Source organism: Delphinus delphis, chromosome 1 (genome assembly GCF_949987515.2).
Source record: "Delphinus delphis chromosome 1, mDelDel1.2, whole genome shotgun sequence".
NCBI lineage: Eukaryota > Metazoa > Chordata > Mammalia > Artiodactyla > Delphinidae > Delphinus > Delphinus delphis.
In genome coordinates this window covers 156,779,181-156,804,581 of record NC_082683.1, presented here as the reverse complement: position 1 = coordinate 156,804,581, position 25,401 = coordinate 156,779,181, and the positions used below count along the sequence as shown (strand labels likewise).

Sequence of the window (25,401 nt, the reverse complement as noted above, 5' to 3'; positions counted from 1 at the left end):
CTATCCTTTCAAAATCACATACAATATAAAAGAATTTAGGAGCAGTTATATGAAATTTTTAATTTAGTATTCTTCCACGATTAGTATTTCCTATCACAATATGCACTATGCACTAAAATTCCAAAAGGCCCAAAAATATCCTTAAACTGCATTAGAAAAAAATGCATAAGAATATTTATCTGTTCTCAGGTACTTTCCCAGAAAAACAAGTCACTTGTGAAAAGTCACGAAGGAAACATAGATTTTACAATATAAGAATATAAAGCTTTTACATACAACAAAATCATGTTTTTATGAGCATGTTCCTTGTAGAAACAATCTTGCTCTGCAACCCAATATATGAAAACTTAACCCAGAAATGTATCAACAGATGATTAGTTACATTACTTTAAAAAAGAAATATCAAGATGCTATTCTGATAATATGGCTATTTATTGGTGTTATATATTGACCTAAAAATATGACATATTGGTAAAAAAGGAAAATATTAAAAATCAGCATAAGGTAATTTTATTTTATAAAATAAAAAAATATTCTGACATGTATTCCACATATTAATATTGATTATCTCTTGGTGTCCAGATTAGAAATATAAAATATTTTTTTTTCCTTTTCTGTATTTTCTGAATTTTTACAATGGACATGTATTGTAATATTTAAAACAAAAAATAAAGTCACCTTGGTTTTGAAAAAATTCTTAAGAAATAAAAAGAACTGGGAACAAATTTTTCGAAATTAAAAAAAGGGAACGTAAAAAATGAGACAAATGAATATTAGAAGCATTATATAATAAACTGCTATCCCCACTCTTCATCAAAATTCCAATTAAAAAAGTACAAGGGATATGAAAAATACAGAGGAAGAAACATAAATGATCAATAAACATTTATAAAACATTCAATTTCCCTATTATTCAAAGAAATGCCTAATAAAACATTTACTGTACGCCTACACTACACTAGGTAGTGGAATTCATCCTTTACATTATAATCTCAATTAATTCTACAAGGTAAGTGTTTATTCCCTTTTCTCTGGGAGGTAAATATGAGGTTTAATAATTCGCCTAAGGTCACCTAAATGATGATTACCCAAGCCCAGACACAAACATTGGTCTGTCCAACTCTAAAGGGGTTGTCCCACCCACTGTGCAACATGGCCCCTCAACTCCTTTTTTGAAAAACCTCTCACTTCTTTTGTCACAAACTGCTATGTGCACATATATACTGAGCAGAATTTAGTGCAGTACTTGAGCAAAGTCATACACATTAACAGCCTTAACAGGGTTCACAGTCTTTGGACCAGCAATCCCCTTTTAGACATCTCAACTAAGAAAATCATGAAAAAATTCAGATTTATGTATAAAATTATTATTATATTATTCATTACATTTTAAAAGAGTTTAAAATTCTGATGAATTATTATTCATACAAATGATTCAACTAAAATTATGTTTCCTGAGTATTTACTGATGTAGAAAAGTGTTCATCAGATAATATTAAGTAAAAAAAGTAGGATGTAAAACTATATATATATATATATATATATATATATATATATATATATATATACACACACACACACACATATGTATATCACTCACAATATAAATGTATGGTGACATACACATTTACCTACACATGGAAAATGACTGAAAGTAAACATGTCAAAAGTTAAACATAGTTAGCTGGATGGTAATGTTACAGGAAATTTTTTTCTTTAATTCTTCTTTGCATTTATAACCAAATGCCCTATATTGAGGATATCTTATATACAGAATTTCAAAAATATAAATGTTAATTGTAAAGTACATATTATTATCAAGTACTTTATTGCTACAGTACTTTTCTGCTTTGCATATTTTATGTGTATGCTTTTCTTTGTTTACAATAGTAATTTGCCTACCAACTTCCAATGTTCAATAAAAATTTGGTATATGTACATGGACATCATCTTTTATCTGTCTAGAGTCCATGATATATTGAAAGAACTAGCAGTTTACAAAGTTCAAAGAGTAAACTTACGAGCTTCTATGTTAGCTTGAGATTACATTTGTGGCATGATTATCCTAGTGTCATATAAAAAGAAAATTGATTCTAATCCATTTTCATAGAAAATTTAGGTAATTTCTGCCTTTACAGAAGCATGAACTTCTCACTGCATTTTTATATACCAGTTATACTGTGTAATTACATTTTCATGAAGTATAATATTTTACTACAATAATTAGGATTACAGTGATAATTGCTTTTTAAGGAAAAACATGACCCCTTAATTTTTTACTCTTTTAGAGTCTCATTCAACTTTCGGTAATAATTAGCAGAGGACAATATCAGTTTCTTCTTGTAGAATATAATTTTTGTAGCATCCCAAACTAACATCATCTGAACATGCCAGGGAAAAAAAAATAGTTCAACCGGGTATGTGTTCTTTACTTCAATTAAACTCACACAGTTGGATACCTACTGTTGCCAAAACAGTAATATAATTTATACATTATAGTCCACACAGTAAAACTACACTAAAAGTCATTTAACAATATTTATAACACCATAAAATACAGTGTTAAAATATATGAACTGCAATATGTACCAAAATTATAAAATTTGTTTCTCATCATCAGTGATTAAAGCTAGGATCATTGCTCTAGCCTCAATACCCACAACCCTGGTGACAGATTAGAATTCAAATCTTAATGATCAATTTACAATTAACAAGATAGAAGCGAAACAAATTAAACCAACCATTATATATAACGAGACCCAATGGACTCCCATTGTTCCTCTTAATTACAAAACGCAAATCACAAATATACAATGGGTAGTGTTAGACATCAATCCACGAACCTAGCAACCCAGAAAGTGACAATGATAGAAAAGAAAGAGAAGCAAAACCATGCAGACCCCCAGTTCTATGCTCTATATCCTTTTCTTTTCACTGGGGCAGAAGTGTTGAGAGGTGAAAACCTAGCACATGCTGGATCTCCATTCTGCAGCTGGCAGAGGCTCCCTTCCTAGCCGGTGCCCAACCTCTCTGAGCTCTTCCCAGGCCACGTTTTAGATTGCACTGCAAACTGCATTGCCAACATTTTACTGCTGATTCATCTAAGTGCCTGGGGACAGGGAACACCTCCTTCACTTTGATAAAAAAAAATGCACAGTTGCACCAAAGATATTTAAATATCTCCATTTACCAACTTCAGAAACAACCCTACCACTGTAATAAGCTCTCAGAGTCCTGGGGAATAAAGACAAAAGGGAGCTGAAGTTTATGTGAGTTTCATCTAAAATCAGCCAGAATGTCTGCCTAGTGCCAATTAAAAGCAAAATGGAATTACTTGTCTGATGCTCAAAAACAAGCTACATAAAATGCATGGAATTGGCAGTTCACTTTTAGTTTTAAAATGGGATGTGCCATTCACAAACCCTGGGGTTACAGACACCACCCGAGCAGTGTGGAAGGCATACTGTGCGGAAGTACCGGCTCTTCACTGTGGAGGGCTTGCAGACAGCAGAAGCAATAGGCACAGCCATAATGCGACTTACATCTACTTGGGGAGAAACACATATAACAGGACACACACACACGGAGGAGCCATTTCTAAACACTTTCATAAAGCAGCCTAGCATGAGGATGGGATAGAGAGTAAGAGTGTCTGGGAATGGTGCTCCCAGATTGTCAGCTTTCCCAGTGATTCTTCAGGGGCTCTAGTCAGAGGACTAGATCTGTGAGTTAAAAAAAAAAAAAAAAAAAAATTGTATTTTAAATGGTATGAATCCATTTATTTAGTATGGGATTTTGAATAACATGAAACTCTTAGACAAAAAAAAATGTTTAAGTTGTTAGTCAACATGAAATAAATACACTTACTTTCAGGAAAAATTTTACTGCAGTACTCTGAGGAAAACCTGGATTAAAATTACCATATGGCCTAAATAATTATTTTGGAGACTGTGCTTTCACAATGACAACAGTATAGAAAGCATAGAAAACTTCAGGATTTCCTCACTTCAAAGCACAGGGGGAATTATTTATCCTAAAAGTTTAGTAGAGGGTATGTAGAGGCTCACTCCTGGAGGGCTTCTACAAGGCTTAATAAATGCATAGCTTTACTTTAAAAGAAACACTCTGAGCCCTTCAAGTTTTATAGGTGTTTTCAAAGCAAAGGTAATATCAAAATGGAGTGTCTTTCATGTAGGAAGCCAGAGTGAAATGAGAAATTAAGAGTAAACAAACGAACAACCCCCCCCACACCAAATCACAATTTATCCTATTTATAATGCTAATTTCTTGTGAGACACACAAAATGTACATTTTGTAAATTTCAGGGGCACTTAAAAGTTTTAACAGTAATAAGTTACAACTTATCTAGTCTTTATTATTTGCTAGGTTTTAGTTTCAGATCCACTTATAAAGTTACAGTAGATGCCTATTTTAACTCTTCAGACTTACAAGACAAGGTACCAGAGCAGGAGCAACCAAAATCCACAACCAAATCCACATTTTCCTGATCCTGCATTGCCTTCAGAAAGGTTTTCCACTGTGGTATAGACTTTATGTCTGTCAGAGAATTATGGCACTCAGACTCTGGCCAAGACATTAGTAGCTAGGTGAAGTGATATCCTAATTGCCAGTCAAGACTCTTAAAATGATACCATCAATGACAGCAATAGCACCTACTGTATACTTCTATGGGTCAAGCATGGTGTTAGGTGCTATGTATATGTGTGTACCTATATACATCTCTCTAAATTTCTAATTCCCACCATAATCCTGCAACATAGTTTTTAAAAGGTTTTTACAGATGGAGAAGCTGAGGTTTGGAGAAATTAAGCGATGTATGCAAGGTTATGAAGCTAAGTGGCAGAGCAAGATTCAAACCTTGTTCCTTCTGAATTCCAAAGGGTTTTTTACTGCACACTGCCTGTCATCAACAAAGGAATAGTCTGGAATCAGAGTCAGATCAGGATACAAGGGGTAGTAGCACCATGCTCGTTTGTTTCATTCATTCATTCAGTAAATATGTATAGGTGCCAGCTGTGTATCAGACATAAAGGAACACATTCAATTTACAAAGTAGCAGTCAGGAGCTAGAATCAGAAGTGAGAGGAGTTGAAGAGAAGAGATGCTGAGGTTCAAGTTCACTAGACTAGTACAGGGTAAATTGACAGACCTAGAGCAGGGGAAAGAAGGCCTCAGGGCACATGGCACAGGTTAACCCAGGCTCACAGGTTAACCCTCACATGCCAAGTATGCTTACTGCTCCATGGAAATATAAAGATTAATTTTTCTTTCCTAAACTTTCCCGTTGTAACTACTTTGGCCTGGATTTTCTTTAGTAGTAGATATAAAATAATTATACTTATTGTAAGGAAGATCATAGGCTTTGGAACCAGAAATGTCTAAGTTAGAATTCTAGTGCTCCTACTTACTAGCTATTTAAACACTCTGAGTATTGGTTTCCTCCTCTGTAAAAGAAGATAACAATTCATGTCTCAAGCTGTTGTGAGAATTAAATAATATATAGCAAGCATATAGCTTCTCTTTCTCTTTTATACACTTCCATTTCCTCAATTATGTCTCCTTAGACAGCAAGATAATTAATCAATAATCAACCCCAAAGCAATCTTAAGATAACACAATCTTTTAAGACCCAATTCAAAATAATTTTTGCTTAAGTTATTAATCTAGTTTGTTTATATCTACGTGAGGTAAATCAAATATTTCTAGTTAGGAATACCTCCTGTTGATATATTATGAGGGTCTCTTCCACGGCAAAATTATTTGGGTTTCCTTGTCAAATTTCCTGAAAATACTGGGTATTTTGGTACCCTAAGCCTTTTCCCATCCCAAACAAGATACTTAATTAGTATTCGCTAAGAAGGTACATGTTCAGAGCACATTCTGGGTGGTTATAGGAGCTTCTGCCTTCCTGTGAGCAGAAAGAATTGGATTCATAAGCCCCCTGATTTTCAAAAAAATTCAGGGATGGGGATTACATAAGGTAAGCCAGCTTATTGATGCAGGAACCCAAGATAGGGCTCAGAGTGATCAGACATGCTCTGACCCTCCTAGAAATTCTTTCTGAATAATAAACCTAAGTCAATAGTTGGTTTGCTGAGCCCTATTGCTTGTTCTTTGATGATCTAAGTGAGTTTCAGAAAAGTATGCAAGAGAAGATACACAGATTATTTTCCCATTAGGTTATACTGTAATGCGACATTTTATACCTAGCTAGTTAAATGAATGATTTCTTTTGAGTTCAAGTCAAAGTGATTCTGTTCAACATCATTCATTTACAAGAGGAAACCACAGTTCAAGCAGGTCAAATAAATTTGTCCAAGATTACACAGCTACTGTCAGAGCTAAGACGAGAACTCAGGCTTCTTAGAATTTAGAATATAAGTAATTCATTTATTGAGATAATATGATTAGAAAATGTACAGAAAAAAATTCATTAAGAACCCAATCAGTGGATTTATAAAAGAGCATGTACCTACAAAATCAATGATGGCTATTTTATTAAAATAAAACAATTTTAGGAGAAAGAAAAGATGGTTTTGGTTTATTTCAAAGTATCATCTACTTTTATTTTTATACATTCATATTTTATCCATTATCATTTGCCTTAAAGACAGCTTTTATGTGTTCATGGAGAACTATGATAATAGACTAAAATATGTTAGCTGTGTTAAAATATGACTTTAGAACTGCTTGATTTATCTGCATCCTTTATTAAAAGGATGCCATCTTGACCTTTGTGCTCTGAAATTTCATAGTTTTCAATTCTGAACATTAAAAAAGTCAAATTATAGTATGGATACCTAATTATGAAAAAACATCAAGGTGTCTGTATGGATAATTAAGAAAATTCTCATAGAGAGAAAATGTTTTTTACAGGAAATATGTCAATACATATCTAATTTTGACATTAGACTGTAAAATAGTGGAAATACTGTCCTTTAAGAAAAAAATTACAGTATTCATATAAACAGTGCTCTGAAAGTATTGTATTATATTACCCACCTGCTTTTCTGAGAGATTTGTTCCAGTTTCTTGGCTAATGTGCAGCACTCTTCCTTTAACTTTGTCAGAAATGAATTCTGGGAGGTCAGCAATGAATACTGTTCATTTTCTAGAAATAACAATAACCCCCCCCCAGCAACATAAGATGTTTATGGTTGTAGCTCTGCAGTGCTTCCACATGTATAGTGGTAAAAGTGCTAAGACAACCACACTTTTCCTATAAGACGCTAGATCACTTTTATGGTCCTAGGTCAAAGGAATGCTCATCTGGCAAGACACTAAATCTTGTGAGATATTTATTTCCCTAATAATTACACAACAGAAACATTTCTGATCATATCAGCTTTGTGTAATTTTTAACATGTTAATAAATTGTCAAATACCTCAAGTGGAGTCATAGATGCTTATATCTTTGTAATATGCAATATATTTTTATTTTGATAATTCTACTATAAACAGTGTCAAATTTATCACAACCAGATAATTCAAAACTAAAATAATTGAGGAACTCTTTCTACACTGTAATTCATGCTTTATGTTTCATATCTGCTCACATATTTCACTACTCCCATCTTGCATATACTTCTCTAATCATAAAAGAAAAATACATAACTTTCCTTATTTTATTGGAAATAAATAATTTTCCCCATCTATTTAGTGTGAGCTTCAACGAAGATCTGATCAAAGAAACTGAAGAGAGTATGTATTTTTGTGCAAAACAAAAGGAAGTATTCTCATGGTGGTTCAGTTAATACTCTTATCTAGCACTCAGAGATACTGCCCAAGACTCCTTGATCACTGGCATCCTATTGGTAGTGGAGGCAAACAATAATTCATCCTGTAATCTTCTCCTTTTGTTTTTAGTGGAAAAACAACTACCAAGCCCGGAGAATTTTCATTTCTTCTGGCCAGACACTGTGAGAAGAAAATCTCTACTGAAAGTGATGGAGTGAATTATGTGGATCAATATGACATTTGCCTCTTTATTAGCAAACAGATTATTTAATGAATTTTACATTAGCAATTTTTCACTTACAGGATAAGCAACCATTTATTACCATGTCATCAAATATAGTATACATCAAATCACATGAAAATTATCTTTAGGTGAAAAGTTTAACAGGCCCTTTCTTTTCAGTTTTAGACAATGACTGACAAAAAAGCATATAGCATACAAAGCAAAATAAATCAAGGCACTAAAAATTAATCAACATTTTTCTGGAAGAAACAGGATCAATTAAACTTTTGTTTTAATAGTACAATCAGCTTGGTGTATGTGGTGTGGAATTATAATGACTGACACTGTCTTGTTTTGACTAACACTGTCTGTGAACACACAACTCAAAAGTGAAAGGAACTACATAATGCTCCGACTGAACAAATCAAACTGCCTATTTCCAAAGTGCATTTTACTTTCAAATTAAAGGTAAAGAGTTACTGGCCAACTCAGTCTGCAGAATAGTGCCAATGTGATGAAAGATGGCAATTTTTAGCCAAGCTGCCAGCTGTGGTCAATGCCTTGTATTAGTGAATTTTAACAGCAGTTGTGAGAACTTGAAGAATGCAAAGGATTAAACATCACTCTAGACTGGGTTGGGGGAGGTGGGGAAATCATACAAATGCTAAAAATGTTCGAAGCTGCAAAGATTAAATAAAGGAACATATCAATTTGGAGCCACTGAATTACATCCAGCTGCGACAGTGAATTAAGAACCGATTAATGGCTAAAGCTTTTCTCCAGTTTGGATGCTGAAGCAAACTCATTAGGCTTTTAGAGTAGCTATAATGTGTGTACTGTGGGAACTGTTCAATGCTATTCAGGAGGCTCTAACTGTAAGCTCAGAGCATTTCCCGCAGAGCTTCTGATGCTATTTTCTTTATATAACATGTGTGCCTGAAAACCCAGCCAAAAACAAGCCCTTTGTTTTTCTACTTTGTTGTGGTCTCTCTCAGCTTTACGTTTCTTGAACACAGGTAAATAAACTCATAATCCAGATGGTGCAACAGATGTGAGAGCAGCACTCTGAAATCAACAGACAGTGGGCAATACTTTCCATTTTCTCTTTTAAACGCTAACTAATATGTAATTCGGAATCTCCGGTGTAGTTAGCATCTGCTCCCTTCGGCCAGCCAAAGGTTACAGGTGTTCCTGATGTCATTTCACAGTAAGGCGTGGGCCTGGCTTGTGAGCAAGTGCCCAGGCTCTAATCTTTCCCTACCACCTACCAGTTTTGTCATGCTGGGCCTCCATTTGCTGTATCTTCTGTGTCAGCTCCTGCTCTCTTTGCTGGGCCTGAAGGGCTTGGGCCTTTGCATCGTTGCTAAAGCTCTGCTGAATGCTATCTTTTTCCAGCCTACAAGGCAGAGAGGAGACAGACAGAAATTTAAACTACAGATGCACTAATCCCCATCATTTCCCCTACAGACCACAGAGAGCTGATACGTAGTAAATTGTTAAGCATAAGTAGACAACAGTCTTTCTACAGACTCCCCCTTACTTTAGGCAGAAACTCCAAAGGACCTTTCATACAATGTTAAATACTTGCCATAAATCTAAATTGACTAAAGTAAGCAACTTTAAAAATCAAAAAATCATGACAGCTGAATAATGCTATTTTGTAACTTTAAAACACAAACACCGTTCTCTATAATATTCTCAATGTTACGTACCGCCAATTAATCTTTTTTTTTTTTTTTTTTTTTTTTTTTTGCGGTACACGGTCCTCTCACTATTGTGGCCTCTCCCGTTGCGGAGCACAGGCTCCGGAGGCGCAGGCTCAGCAGCCATGGCTCACGAGCCCAGCCGCTCTGCGGCATGTGGGATCTTCCCGGACCGGGGCACAAACCCGTGTCCCCTGCATCGGCAGGCGGACTCTCAACCACTGCGCCACCAGGGAAGCCCATCTTTTTTCTTTTGAATGGTCAATATTTCCTAAAGATCCTGAAGTTACAGGAAGAGCATGACTCAATACACCCAAAACTTAAATTCTTGAAACTAAGTTTTGTAGATCACCTCTGCTTTTCCTCCCAAGCTTAAAACGGAATCTCAAATATAATGTAGGAGATTCTATCTGGAGGCAAGTAAATGATTCTGCAGTACCACATGCATGTTTTCATTAAATATTTTCACACATTAGGCCATGTAATGTGGATATAAATATGAAAATAAAAAACTTCTCCCAGCACTTCATAATAAGATCCCTTTTGGGTCACACTGAAGGAAACTGCAGAATGAGGAGCTTCTGTAGTCAAAGACGATGTATCTCACCCCACTGTGACTGGATATTGACCAGTGGATGGGTCAATATCCAATCACAGTGGCTCCTAAAGAGAGAAACTTCCTAAACAATTAGAACCTGAAGAATGCAAAGGACCTCATCACTGGCACCACTGTGGATAATGACAATGTGTGTGAGCACACACACATACACACAAACACACACACACTCACACATACACACATTAGGTTGGTTCTTTATTCTCTAAATATGGGTAAGTGATATAAAAGTTTCCTTCAATTAACTGGCTTAGTTATTTCTAACTCCTAATTTTCTTGTGGGCATTTCTCATCCATGCTGCTTTACTTTACTAATTGAGATATTTACTGTCTTGTCTTGCCAAACTAAAAATAAACAATTCCATAAAGCTATCACTACTAGTCTATGTACTGCTGTGGAACTTCAAATCACTGGCTTCTAATCATAAAGCAACATAAGTAAAGTCTGTATTGTAATAGGTCAATGAATGTGGTAATATTGTAGTACAAAATTCCAAAATGAAAATACACCCACACCTCAATCAAATGGATCATCAGAGGGCCACGCTAAATGTGAAATAAGGTCCCTTCTGGTACTTCTAGTAACAACACCTCGTGGACTTGCTCCAAGGTCTAGCCTCACACTCAGTTCCAAACTGGTATACAGCAACACATGGATGGTCCGTCGAGGCCACTTTTTGCCTCCCCAGTCATTCCACATATTTTCTGGCCATGGAAAGCTGCACATGTCTCTGCGGGGTTTTTTTTTGTTTATTTGTTTTTTTTTTTTTTTTTTGCGGTATGCGGGCCTCTCATTGTTGTGGCCTCTCCCGTTGCGGAGCACAGGCTCCGGACGCGCAGGCTCAGTGGCCATGGCTCACAGGCCCAGCCACTCCACGGCATGTGGGATCTTCCCAGACCGGGGCACGAACCCGTGTCCCCTGCATCGGCAGGCGGACTCTCAACCACTGCGCCACCAGGGAAGCCCGTCTCTGCGTTTTGCTGGGATGTTTTTTCCCCCCGCCCACCTCACCCCTCTCTGCCTCCCACCAACCCGTCACCCCTGCTCAATGTATACTGCTCCTTTAGGACCTGCTCAAAATTCCCCTCCTCTCTTTCCCCTCTCTCCTAAATTAACTGTTCTACAGTGACATCAGTATATGTTGTGTATATATGCATCCTACGAAGATAGCATTTATCACACTTTGGTTATTGGTTTACTTGTCTGTCCCTTTCTGCCATCTTTGTCTCTCTATACCATGAGCCCAGCTCAGTACATGGCACACAGGAAGCGGGCAGTGAATGTTTAATGAACGGATGTTCTTATATACTTGCCATAGGGGAACGAAGGCTGCAGTCTTTAAGTGAAGCTGCAGAATCTGATCAAGTCTTATATGAGGAGGCAAAAACTTTCCAGACGTGAAAAAAAAGAGAGAAGAGTGTATGGAAGAGAACGGCTCTAATGGTGTTGCCAGATGGAGATGCTGCCGCTGAAGGGGTTAGCTTGAAGAGAGCACTGCAGATTCTTTCACTGAGTAACCATCCCCGAGACAGAACCCTAGCTAGAGCAGGGGATATAGGTTGGGACACCTAGGACTCTGAGATCCCCAGTAATTGGGTGACCAAAAAATGCATTGTTCAAAACCAATACCCATTTGAGAGTGAAAACGGGCATTATTAATAATAATAAGTAATTATACCAAGACAAACATTCATAACTGGGACTACCCTTTGTAAACTGGGGTTTATGGTTCACTTACACAAAGGGGCTGCCAGTCTCACCAGTAATTTTCAGAATGAGGAACCTAATTACTGATCTCCTAACTTTACTAGAGAAAAGGACTACTGTCTTATTGTAGTTCTCCTTATAAAACAATTTAAAAGAATGTTCTACCAACAAATGTTGTTACACATCAACTTTTGTTTCTTGAATCCTTGCCCAACTTTTACTCTGTTTAAGAAACTACACATTTCATTTTCAATTGCATAAAAACACGACATATTTTTGCTTTCTTACCTTCTTTATATACCCCTTTCCTTCTATGCTGCCCTCTCACCTTGCAGGTTCTTTCTGACTTAGCAGGTTTTTTATAAAACCTTAACATTTTAGAACTGAGAAGGAATCTCAAATTTGTTTAATCAAATCCTCTCACATTATAGTTGGAAAAAGAAAAAAAAGGAGAGTCATAAAGAATTAGAAATCTGCTCAAAGGTTACTGTAAATGCTGTAAAGGCAGAGGTGGGATTTGCAATATTTTGATTTAGGAAACTTATTTTATAACACCCTACAGGTAATGCAATAATGGGTTGAAAGAATTAATAAAAATCACTTAGTTATCCAAGGAAGTGATCAGAGAAGAATCCAAACCAATTCATTTAATATTTAACAGAACTCTGAAAGACACTCTGTTAGGCACAGGTCAAACAAAGATACATAAATATGGCATAGTCATTGTCCCAATAGGGGATTCAAAATGGCCAACACAGAAGGTAAAAGGTGAAATATACCACAAGAAAGGTACTAGGGAATAAAACTACTAAAGCATAGAAAAATAAGTCAATTCCAGCCGGGTGTGAGAGCCTTGTAAAGGATAGCTGGGCCAGGCTTCCCCACATGGTTTTCATTCAGTTCTTACTCAAAATATTGATGATCTCACTTAACCAAACGTATAGTTACCATATTTTACAAATTGGAATAAAAGCAATGGCAGTAAAGAAGAATTTCTTGGTTGTTATTAAAATAAGGCTGAAAGATGTATTCATAATAGCTAAAACCTGGAAACAACCTAAATATCCATTAACTGCTAAATAGATAAACAAATCGTGGTATAGCCTTACAATGGAATACTAGCAATAGTAGTAATAAAATAGTAATAAAAGGCTATTGTTACATATGACACCTAGGTAAATCTCAAAGACAGTATGCTTAAAGAAGCCAGGTACCAAAGACATATTTTATGATTTCATTTACATGAAATTCTAGAAAAGTAAACAATAGAGTGACTGGTCAGTGTTTCCAGGACCTGGAGGTAGGGAATGGGCATGAGGGAACTTTGGGGTTGATAGAAATGTTCTATATCATGGTTATGATGGTTCTGTAACTATGTACATTTGTCAAAACACATTTAATTGCAAACTCAAAATTGGTGATTTTTATTATATTTAAATTTACCTCAGTAGAGCTGACTTTAAAAAGGAGCAAACGTATTAGAATAGGAACATCCACCTTTTTCTCCAAGTTATCCACATCACCTGTGGCAACACATGGGCGTGTGGGCCATGTCGATGTTTACTTGATAACAATTGAGAGTTAAAAGGAGGGAACAAGTACTGGGTAGGCCTCAAACACAGACTAAGCACACACTGAGGTTTAGTCTCTCCTTTTTTCCGATTATAATTCTGGTTGATTATATTTTCTAAAATGTCATTTACCATCCCATTTAAAAAATGGGATTGAAGAATTAACTATACATTTCTAATCCTCAACTTTTCCATATCATTTATTATTTTAATTCTTGCTATTTAGAAAAATACATGTCATAGAGCAAAGATGATTAATTAGATTTTTTTAAGTACATTTAAAATTTTACTACTACATTAAAGGACTAAAAGTTTCTGATGATCCTAAAATTCACCAGTGAGTGCGGCACGGAAATGATGAAAGCCTCAAGTCTAACCTGAGGACAAGGACGTGGTGTTGCCAGTGATTTGAGGCACCAATCCTGTCCGCCACGTTTCTATTCACCTTTTTACTAGTGACTGAAGTGCTAGTATTAGACATACAACCCTTTTGGTTAAAAGGTGTTTCCTTTTTAAAGTAAAATATAGAGAGCTTTGTGACAGTAGCATATTGGTGTAACAAAATGTATGAGACCATTTATAACACACTTACTAGCTGAGAGCCATTCTTGATGGAATTACAGAGAGAAGCAGCAGGGAGGTGCGAGGTGCTATTGTGAGTTAAGAAACATGATGTTGGGCTTCCCTGGTGGTGCAGTGGTTGAGAGTCCGCCTGCCGATGCAGGGGACACAGGTTTGTGCCCCGGTCTGGGGCCCGTGAGTCATGGCCACTGAGCCTGCGCGTCCGGAGCCTGTGCTCCGCAACAGGAGAGGCCACAACAGTGAGAGGCCCGCATACCGCAAAAAAAAAAAAAAAAAAAAACCAACAACATGATGTCCACTTGTCCCAATAATAGTGATATGATCTTTGATCACTTGGCTGATGTTATTGGTGTGCTGGAAAATGTTTAATAATTGATTTGGGGGGTATCCCTCATTTGCAGTGTTTACCAATTTTCATTGTAAATACTTCTACCAGGTCCTATTTTAATAATATGATATTATCTATTATTCTTGTGCACTTCTTGGCTTTCTATTCCTAAGATGTTCCAGTTTCATCTTGTACTGTCCTTTACCAGTGTTGGAATCAGCATTTGCTCAAGGAGCTCTTGTGCCTTTTGGTGGAGAATGGTATTTAGAAATCAAGATCTGTCACTAGGTGGTACTCATTGTTACTGACAAGTCTTGGCTTCTAGGTCACCTTAGTAGACAGAGCCAGTATATGAATATACATATGAATATATAAATATAAATATGAATATTTGTCTATACATCTTTATGTGAATGTATACATACACATTCAAATTGATGTCTCTAATGCCAATCCAATAACATCAATAGAAGCTAGTCTTCCCTTTTCCCTAAGTGTAACATTATTCCTCAACAGTGAGAAACTTGGAATCCATTCTTTAACATACTCATTTTCTCAAACTTGGTATACACAGAAGTGCTTTCTAAGTTGCTAATCTACTGTGGAAATCAAATCTATGAGTAACTAGAATTAAATATTTCCTTATAGCTTTTAGTTTTGCTTTTTTAAAAATTGAACTATAGTTGATTTACAATATTGTGTTAGTTCAGGTGTACAGTCAAGTGATTCAGATTCTTTTCCATTATAGGTTATTACAAGATATTGAATATACTTCCCTGTGCTATACAGTAAATCCTTGTTCTCATCTATTTTATATGTAGCAGTGTCTGTCTAGTAATGCTTTTTTTTAAAGCATACACACCGTTTTGCACTTGATTCTCTTTGTGTTCTGGGAAAACCACATCTTAAGAGGCAATGGAGGGACTTCCCCGGTGGCACAGTGGTTATGAATCTGCCTGCCAATGCAGGGGACATGGGTTCGATCCTGGGTCTGGGAAGATCCCACATGCCACAGAGCAACTAAGCCTGTGCGCCACAACTACTGAAGCCCGTGCACCACAACTACTGAGCCCACATGCTGCAACTACGGAAGCCCACATGCCTAGAGCCTGTGCTCCACAACAAGAGAAGCCATTGCAATGAGAAGCGTGCGCACCTCAACGAAGAGTAGCCCTCGCTTGCCTCAACTAGAGAAAGCCCCCACAAAGCAACGAAGACCCAATGCAGCCAAAATAATAATAATAATAAATTAAAAAATAAAAAAAGAGGCAATGGGGTACAGTAGAAAACTCACAGAGATAGAGGATCCAAGTATAGTATCTACCTCCTGATTACCTATGTGATCATGAACAAGTAACTTAATTCTTTTAATCCAGGGGTTCTTCCTGAAAATAGGGCAGGAAAAAAGCCTATTTTAAGGGTTAATAATTTTAGTAATCTATTATTTACTAACGTTTAGCATAAGCTAAGCTCTTTACATGTATTCTTTTATTTAATCTCAAACAACCCTAAGATGTAGGTTCTCTTATTATCCTCACTTTATAAATGAGGAAACTGAGGTCTAGAGAGGGTGTACAATTTGTTCAAAGTCCCCCAGTTATTAAGGGACATAGCCAGGAAATTCAGGCGTACCTGAATCTAAAGTCCATAGTATGAATCTCTATGCTTCAATATCTTACTCTGTCAGGGATGCAGAGAAATGAGATAAAGGATGACAAGAGTCTTATTTCAATTATCCGTGTGTGTGTGTGTGTCATTTACTACCCATATTATCCATCTTGATAGCCAATCCCAAGCTAGTCCTCGTTCTCCTTTCCCATTTGTCCCATATGTTATTGGAACACTTCCTCCTACAATGACACCATCAATTAGTTGTATCCTCCTTAAAGAAATATATTGACTTTTGCAAAAACATTAAAAGGCACATAAATACATCTCCTGCCTCAAGCTTATCACAGACTCCCAGGAAAGATAAGACGTGCACATCTTAATTGGAATGTAAGTGCCTGAAGAATAGAGACCTTTGTTTTGCTCACTAATTTATTCCAAGAGCCTGGAATGGTGCGTGGAATACAGTTGTGCAGTCAACAAATATTTGATGAATGAATGAACGAGTGAATGAATGAATGAACAACTGTTAAGGGACAGAAAATACTAAGTATCCTTACAGGTTTAAGTATCCTCCTACCTACTGATTAGAAGAAGAGAATGGGATAAAATAATCTCTATTTTGGCCAATAATTTAATTTAGTTTTATTATTGTTATTGATAATAACAACAAAATAAAATAAACAACAAAACAACAAAATAAACAATAACAAAATATTGTTGTTGATAATAACAACAAAATAAAAACAAAGAATGGGACAAAATAATCTCTATTTTGGCCAATAATTTAATTTAGTTTTATTATTGTTATTGATAATAACAACAAAATAAAAACAAAGTAAAATTAGTGGAGAGAATGATATCTTCCATGTTTGAGAAGAATCAAAATCCTGTACCTGTTTACTATTAACAAGGACTATGTTCTCACATTTGAGCAAATGTAGAAATACAGGGATGAAACAAATAGGGAAAGGAAAATACAAGACGGCTAGCATTCAGTAATCTCTACTTCCTCAAGTATGCAAAAAACTTCATGGCATTATACATATTTCCTAGAGGAAATTATTTCTATTTTCTTCCCTGCAAAGTATATCAGAATTTTAAGTACAATGTTGGAAGTTGAGTTATCAGATCAGAGTGTGAGTCACTTCTAGGAAAGGAAGCAGAAACAAAGGAGGTCAACTTCTTTCAAAGGAATAAACATAAAAGAAAGTAAATAATTCACAGAAACTTTCCTAAGAATATTTTTCCCTCCAAAAATGTTGTCTTACAGTATCTCCAAAATAATTTGAAAATTCTAACCTTCAAGGCCAAGGATGTGTGCTAGACTCTATATTGCCAGCTTCTATTACACCTCCTGAATAACTCACATTTGCTTAAGACAAAACCCACAGACTTTTACCATCTCATCATCTTCCAGTGCCTGTGCTTTCTATTTTACAAAGCACAGTCAGATGCACTGACCTCTTTATTCTTCTTCTTCTTTTTTTTTTTTTTTCTCGGTATGCGGGCCTCTCACTGTTGTGGCCTCTCCCGTTGCGGAGCACAGGCTCCGGACGCGCAGGCTCAGCGGTCATGACTCACGGGCCCAGCCGCTCCGCGGCACGTGGGATCTTCCCGGACCGGGGCCCGAACCCGTGTCCCCTGCATCGGCAGGCGGACTCTCAACCACTGCGCCACAAGGGAAGCCCTCTTTATTCTTCGTAATAGTTCTGTAAGGCATGGAGATGGAGTAGATATTCTTGTTTGATAGATGAAGTATCTCAAGCTCAGAGAATGAAGAGATTTGCTCAACACTGCACAGCTACTAGTAAGTTTGGTGTCCTTTCCATTCCATGGCATTGCCTTACATGAGGAGTTTAGTAAAATTCTATTGCTCATCCAATTCAACAAATACTTAAACACCAATTTGTGCCAGGCACAAAAGTGTGGGGATGCATCAGTATACAAGATACAGACCATGACCATCCCCTCGAAGAGTTCATGGTCTAGTGAAGAAAACAGACAAGAAAAAACAACTAAAATAGTAAGGTAAATAATAAAATGGAGCTAAATTCTTGCTATCATAGAGTGGATAGGACAGGAGTTGGGGAGTAGCTAGGCACAGTGAGGGAGGATTTCAGGAAGCTTAAAATATTAGAGGCTTAAAATGAGTAGTCATTAGCCATATAAAGAAAGAGAGGAATATCGTTACAAGTGAAGTGGACAACTGGTGCAAAGGCCCAGGGAAGAGAGAGAATCAGGTGCCTTTGGAAAACTGCAAACAGTTTTGGCACGAGTGGAGGGTGGAATATATGTGTTGTGGGGTAGAAGCGAGCAGTTGGTGGAGGGGAGACTGAAGAAAGATGAGACTGGAGATGTAGGCAGGAGCCAGAACATGAAGCTATTTTTAAGGACTTCATCCTCAGGGAAATAGGGAGCCAATGTAGGGTTTTAAGCAGGGGAGTGTTGTGATCACACTCGAGCTTTAGAAAGATCACTCTGGCTGCAGTGTGGGGAACAGATGGGGAAGGGACAACATTAGAAGCAGGGAGAGCACTTATTACTACAGCAATAGCAAGAGCAATTTTGGTAATTGTTTCTTAGATATAGTAGATACCATAGATCGATACTGAGACTGAATAGCCATCAAATGCACATTTCAGGATTTTCAGCCTTGAAATTTCTTAAGTAGCTCAGAGGGCTCCGATGCATTAAGTGCTTGTCTCGATCAAAGTTCCTGGGAGAATATTAGGCCCTCCTATATTCTATTTTACAATACCATGGGCCCAATTCTAACGACTAAAGAATAAGAACAAGCATGCTTTTGCATGAAATAAATTAGACCATGATTTTGCCTTTGCATCTTCATATTGTCAAAATATTCATATTTCCATCTCTGACTTTTCTGTGTAAACTAATCACATTGGTCCGCTCTTGCCTTTCCTCTCTGAAAAATATCAGTTTATCTACATATTCCCAATAATTAATTAATCCTTCTGATGAGTAACTTCAAATTAGACATCAGTAGGATCAGTATATATTATAATGGCATTTCTGTAACCTCTCAATGGATCTGCATCACTGTCAAATTGTAGTACAATTGACTGGAAGAGTTTATATTCTATTATTAAAATGTTTTGGAATTAATTTCTAGGATCCATTTTTAAATGGGGAACATGTTGATTACTTTGTGGCTATTAAATTTATTCAGAAATATGCTATAATAGCAAGAGTTACAATTATGAAATACATGTCATAATGTCTCATTTCTCAAGCATAACAGAGTAATGCTTCATTTATCTGGAATGTTGGGAGATGAGCTGTTCCACGAGAGAGAATTTTCCAGGTGTTAGACCCATACAAATCTGACCATTTGCAGTAGAAATATCTAAAATATATTACATCTCTGCTTCCTTAAGCAAATACACCAAATATAACAAACTCTTCAAAATAAAGGTTCATAATGCCTGCTTGCAGCTGCATTCCCTTTGCTAGGAAGCTCCTAGGAATCACTGCTCATTGTTGTATCTTCAGGTATCTACCATAGTGACTGGAAACAGCAGACACTCGATATGATTTGTTGCATGGAAAGTCTCAGGTGCTATTCTAACAAAACAGAAAGCATACAGAAGCACTAATCTGCTTCTTATAATTTTTTTTTATTGATTGGTTTGCTATGATTTGCTGACATGTTTTTTGCTTTGTTATGTTTCAATTTTTTTTTAATATATAAAACTGATGCTTAGGATAGTTCCACTGATCCTACACAGAAAAGTGCAAGGGCTTTGTGATAGTTATTTGCTTCTTAAAAGTACTTTTAAATTTATATCTCAGTTTATGGCTATGTGTCAAATGGCTGAATTTACCAGAAGTCTACATCTGAGGAAGTAGGGAAGTTCTGTAAGAAAGACAGCAGGGTTTTCATTGTTCTAACGTGATGGCCTTTGGTCAACCACCCAGTATGTTTGTACAAAGAAATTAGGACTGTGATCTGCTGACTGACCTTGGCTTGATAACAAAAACACAGTTCATTTTTAAAGCTTGATTAAGATCTCTATAACCTCTCCATTGTTGCACAAACCTCTGGAGCTGAAAAATACTACGCTTATGGAAGAAAAAAACTGACCTGAGGCCAAGTTTTCAGATTCTTAACTCCAGTATAATTCTCACTCTTCTAAATAAGAAAATCATTGTTCTTGTCACAGTAATTAGGTCATTTTCCTCATCAAAACATTTTTCCTTTTAGTCATTTCATGATTTAACATTATTTCTATTTGGCTTGTTAACACTTGCTTGTAACTATTTTTATCTACATCCTTAACTGTTTCCTCTGCTTCACGAACTTAAAGTGTTTGTTGGATTTTCTTCTTCCTCAAGCCATTTCTAAGCCATCATCCTCATCATTCTTATAGTTGCAGAACTGTCCTTTCTATTCCTGAGAACCTGCTTTTACCTTTATTCTAAATCTATTTATATTCAAATTCATTTCTGGGAGGCAGCCTGTCTTGAGCCTACCCAAACCAGCAGAATTTGTGCCCTAAAAAAAGGAAAATGAGCAATTAAAATCCTAAAATATGTCTAAAAATAATGTCGCACTTTTGGCCTTTATCCCTTAGTACGTAAACTTCACTGCCAGCAGGGCTGGGTTGGTCATTCTTTGTACACAAGGAGGTAGGGATTAAGGGTGCATACTTTGGTGTCAGCCAGACTGGGCATCAGAGTCTCCATACCTCCACTTACTAGCTGTGTACCCTAAGTGAGTTACTTACCCTATCACTGTTTTCTCGAATGTGAAATGGGGTTAGTGGTACCTCTCCTTATAAGACTAGCATGATATTGTATTAAAATACACTTAGTATAGTACTGACACATTGTACGTGTTCAAAAATATCAATTAGTGCCATTATTATTATTATTATTTCTCAAAAGATGACTACTCAAAGTGTAACAATCAATATAATTACTTCAAAGACAAAACACCTTGAGGAAAGAATAAAACATTTCCTCAGTTTACTGATAAAACCTACATAGGGGGAGGTGGTATTGCACAGTGGATGTGAGCTTGGGCTTTGGACACACACAGTCCAGATTTGAACCCTGGCTCCACTATGTACTAGTTGCATGACACCAGAGTGGAACTTCAGCCTAAGGCTTATTTTATCATTTAATAAAATGATATTATTAGAATATGTGATATAGTCTACATAAAGCAACCAGCAATGTCCATCCCAGATCATCATTTGAAAGGTGGCTAAATTCAACTAATGGACTGGCATCTAATTATTTGTCAAATTTACTTTCCATAGCTCTTAACATGTAAAGGTAAAGACAGGACAGTAAGATATGGAAGTACTTATTGTAATTTGCTGCTGGTACAGTAAACTCTTCAGCTGCTTTCTCTATCCTCCTCCTCCCCTCAAAGTGACAGTTCCTCAGAAAAAAATTAACCAAAGTTAGTCCTGGCTACCAGCTTTAAATTAAAAAGCTGACATGATTTTCTTACTTGTACAGAATGATTCCAATTATTGTAGAAATCGACTTTAGGGTTTATGACTGCATCTACAGTGGGCATTGTGGGAAAGCCAGGAAAACTGAGGAACAAAAGGTCTAGGGCTACAGTGGCGTGTACGGCAGCCACTGGCCACATGTGGCTACTGAGTACTTGAAATGTGGCTAGTTTGAAGAGAGACATGCCTCAAGTCTGGACTCCTGTGAAGAATTAGAAAAAAAAGTAAAATATATCTAATTAATTTGTATCGATTACATGTTGAAAAGGTACTATTTTCTATATATTGGGTTAAGTATACTATGTTGTTAAAATTAATTTCACTTGTTTCTTTTTAAATATGGTTATCTGGAAATTTTAAACTGAATATGTGGTTTGCATTTCGTGGCTCCCATATTTCTACTGGACAGTGCTGATTTGAGCATAACTCCTTTTCTCCCTCCCTAAAGCAGAGCATCATTTTTAATCTTGATGTTCCATAAATCAAAATAACCATGTTGCCAAACACTGCTAACTCTAAATGTCTCACAAAGATACAAAATCTCATAATTCTTATAAAAAAGCCAAAACTATTAAAATAACATTTTCTTATCTTGATAAATTTCTCATTTGCATCAGCCAGTCACCATTACTTGAAAAGGAGAAACAAAGAAGAATTCTAATAGAAAACTAAGAAAAGCTAAAGCTGAAGTAGTCACCGTATTATACAAATGTAAGCAATACAAGCTTTTTTTTTTTGTAAATCAGATTTGGTTTGAAGCAACTCCCAAAATACATATTCATATTTAAAATTAAATTATAAAGCATATTAAAAAATTATTCCATACAGCCAAGCTGGCAAATTATAGAAAAATGTCCAGTTATATACATGGATTGTAGGCTCCTAATAAGTTAATGTGCATATAGTTGGAAAATATTGATCATTTAATAGTCTCTCTATAATTGTTAAATGGGAAATAGCAGATTCTCTACGATCCGCCCTCCCACAGATTTCTTTCCTGAATCTTCAGCAATCATCCTCATATCATTCATTCTTTGTTTCTAGTAAGAAACTAACAGTTTCAAAGTCTATCGAGAGTATTAGTTAGTCAATCAATCTGTCAACCAGTTTTTAATAAATTATCCTACTGCCTGGTGAGTTAATCTGTTGTCTTGGTAGTTTTTACTTATTGCAAAACATTATCTCCATTTTATGAAATACAAATAAGCTGCTGAATGGTTTCAAACCTCTAGAAACATTGGTGGAATTTATTTGTTGAGAGAAATGTAATTCAAGAATCCGGAAAGGAGAATGAGTGGGAAAGCCAGGACCACACATAGTAAGCCCTCATGAGAATCACAATTCCACTCATCATTATCATTACAAAGTCGTTCTTTATAGAAAATCTCACTTGAAATATTTATAAATTATGGGCACCTCCAAGTGTATTTATAGAAACATTAACACATTATGAGTGCTAAACTTCTTAATTTCTAGAGCTTACTGCCCATGAGTTGCTGCATTTCTTCAGAATACAGTAAAGGATACACACAGAAGGGAGGAATATCAGTATGCCATGAATGGAAGGAGAATGAAATCTACTGCAGAGTTTGACTTAGGGTCCCATACTTTAAATCTGTGCCAATAATCCTTAGCAGAAGATTGTTTAAAATAATTTATACCCAAAAGTACCCATAATGTTTTATTCTAAAAAATCTTATTCTAAGAATCAAGCTTTGAAAGGTACATAAATTTAATTAGCTGACTGGCATCAAGTTATCTAATTGTCAAATTTATTTTCCAGAACTGTTAACATATAAAGGCAAAGTTGGAACAGCAGATATGGAAGAACTTGCTGTAATGTCACTCTGGCACAGCTAATTGTTCAAGTAACGGTCAAAGATGTTCCCCCTCTCTCACTTCCATTTCAGAGCACTGATTACACCTAAAGTGAAAGTTACTTACCTCCCTGCTCTCTTTGTGAATGAAAGTGAAGTGGGAGGTGGGGGCAGAGACTGAAGTTCCGGAGGCACAGATGAGATAAGAAAACAAACAATTTAAATAATTTAATTTTGTGTATTCCCCAAAACCTGATTCCTGGGAGGTATGTGAAGATTTAACAGAAAAGTTTCCCTAAGTCATATAAATTTGACTGAAATACTGAAAACTAAATTTCTTTCTAAAGAAAGTCATACTGTGTGTTAGCATATTAAAATCTCTGAGAAGCCCTACTGTCAAGAACCCTATTTAATTCGACTTTCCAAAAGGAATATTTTCACACCATCCACCACCATCAGAGGCAGATAGTACAATGGATAAAACCTTATTCTGGAGCCTAACTGCCTAGGCTTGAATCCCAACTCCACCACTTGGTGGTGCTGTGACCTTGGCCAAGGTATTAATCTGCAGACACCTCGGTTTTCTTATCTGTAAAATGGGGCTCATGGCAGCATCCACCTGGAAGGGTTGCATGGAGATTGAGTTCATGTGAGTAATGTGCTCATCATGGAGTAAGCAGTGTGTCCAGGGAGCTACCTTTACCACTACCCCCAGGAGGAGTGTTCCAAGAAGCAGTAATTTTTGTTTGTAAGCTAAACCTCTTTGCTTTTTTGTTTCAAGAACCAATAACCATGCGCCCGAGTCCAAAAAGAAAATTATTTTCCCTTTCAGCAACAGGTTGTGTGAAATTTCTACAGAAAGATTTTAATGTGTTTATTCAGATTAGTCATATTATCAATGAATACAAAGTAGTAGTATGTGGAATGCAGGGAAAAGCACTAGACCAGGAGCAAGGAGATGGAGATTCTAGGTTAACTTCCACTAAATGACTGTTGACCTTGGGCACGTCACTGAACTTCTCTGCATCTCAGTTCTCACATATTATAATGAGTATTGGCCTACATGGGAGTTTCATTAATTCATTCATTTAAGATGATCTTCAGTTCAGGACAGTTTATAAATCTAAATACACTGTTTTCTAGATTTTACACACACACACACACACACACACACACACACACACACACACAAAGCATGTAGTCACATAAACCTTGTCCACTAGGTTGTAGGATAACTATAAAGAAGAATCCTGCTGTCTTCATTTAAAAATTTTAGTGCCTAGATGTTCCCTCTACAGCTGGAATAGAACACGCACTCAATAAATGTTGAATGAATGCCTCTTTAACTGCAATCAACCCTTATCCCTTCATTCAAAAACAATTCAAGACCCCTATGATGTAAGACACTAAGCTGGGTACAACTAAGTTTACATATTTCTGGAAAGCTATTAGTTTTACCTATAAAGAGCTTGCAATTTAATTTGCAGTATGAGCATCAGATGATGACACTAATTGTTGCAGTTTCTGTTCACTACCTTTCAGTTTGAATCCCATAATTCAAGTGAGTTTCATGGTATTATTTTATACAGCAGCACCATGCTATTGACATTACTATAAAAAGGTGTTTAGTAACTATGATAGAAGAGATGGCAAAATCAGTATATTACAGTGAAAGCAAGTATGTTCTCATCAATTTTATGTAAAATTTTAGATTAATAAGAGTATCTATTAGGTGAAAACTTCTTGACGGGTTGGGGGAAAAAAGCACATTTTAGAGCTGATTTTTAAAAATCAGGTTATCAATTTCCTTTTATTAGAAGACACAACTATTTTCCCTTCAAATGTATAGTTGTATGTAGCCTCATCCAGTCTTTAAAGTGACCAAAAGTGTTGATCTCTACAAACATTATAAGCGTACATCTTCTATAACTGCCAATTAAATTTCAGTTCTTCTCTTTACAGACAAAAGCATGCCATGGATCATAGACATTTTCTCTA

At 36.2% G+C, this 25,401-nt stretch overlaps 1 protein-coding gene across 4 annotated transcripts in view; it reads right to left on the bottom strand.

Moving 5' to 3' along the window:
- SDCCAG8 (SHH signaling and ciliogenesis regulator SDCCAG8) overlaps positions 1-25,401 on the bottom strand; it is a 261,098-nt gene that overhangs the window by 85,588 nt on the left and 150,109 nt on the right. For 2 of the 4 annotated variants that reach the window (XM_059996857.1, XM_059996852.1), the window contains exons 14-15: positions 9,250-9,377; positions 7,024-7,132 (exon numbers count right to left, since the gene is read on the bottom strand). In XM_059996857.1, coding sequence (XP_059852840.1) covers positions 7,024-7,132; positions 9,250-9,377 — 237 coding nt within the window. The remainder of the gene's footprint in view (positions 1-7,023; positions 7,133-9,249; positions 9,378-25,401) is intronic. The other 2 variants (XR_009516945.1, XR_009516946.1) reach the window with 1 other exon arrangement.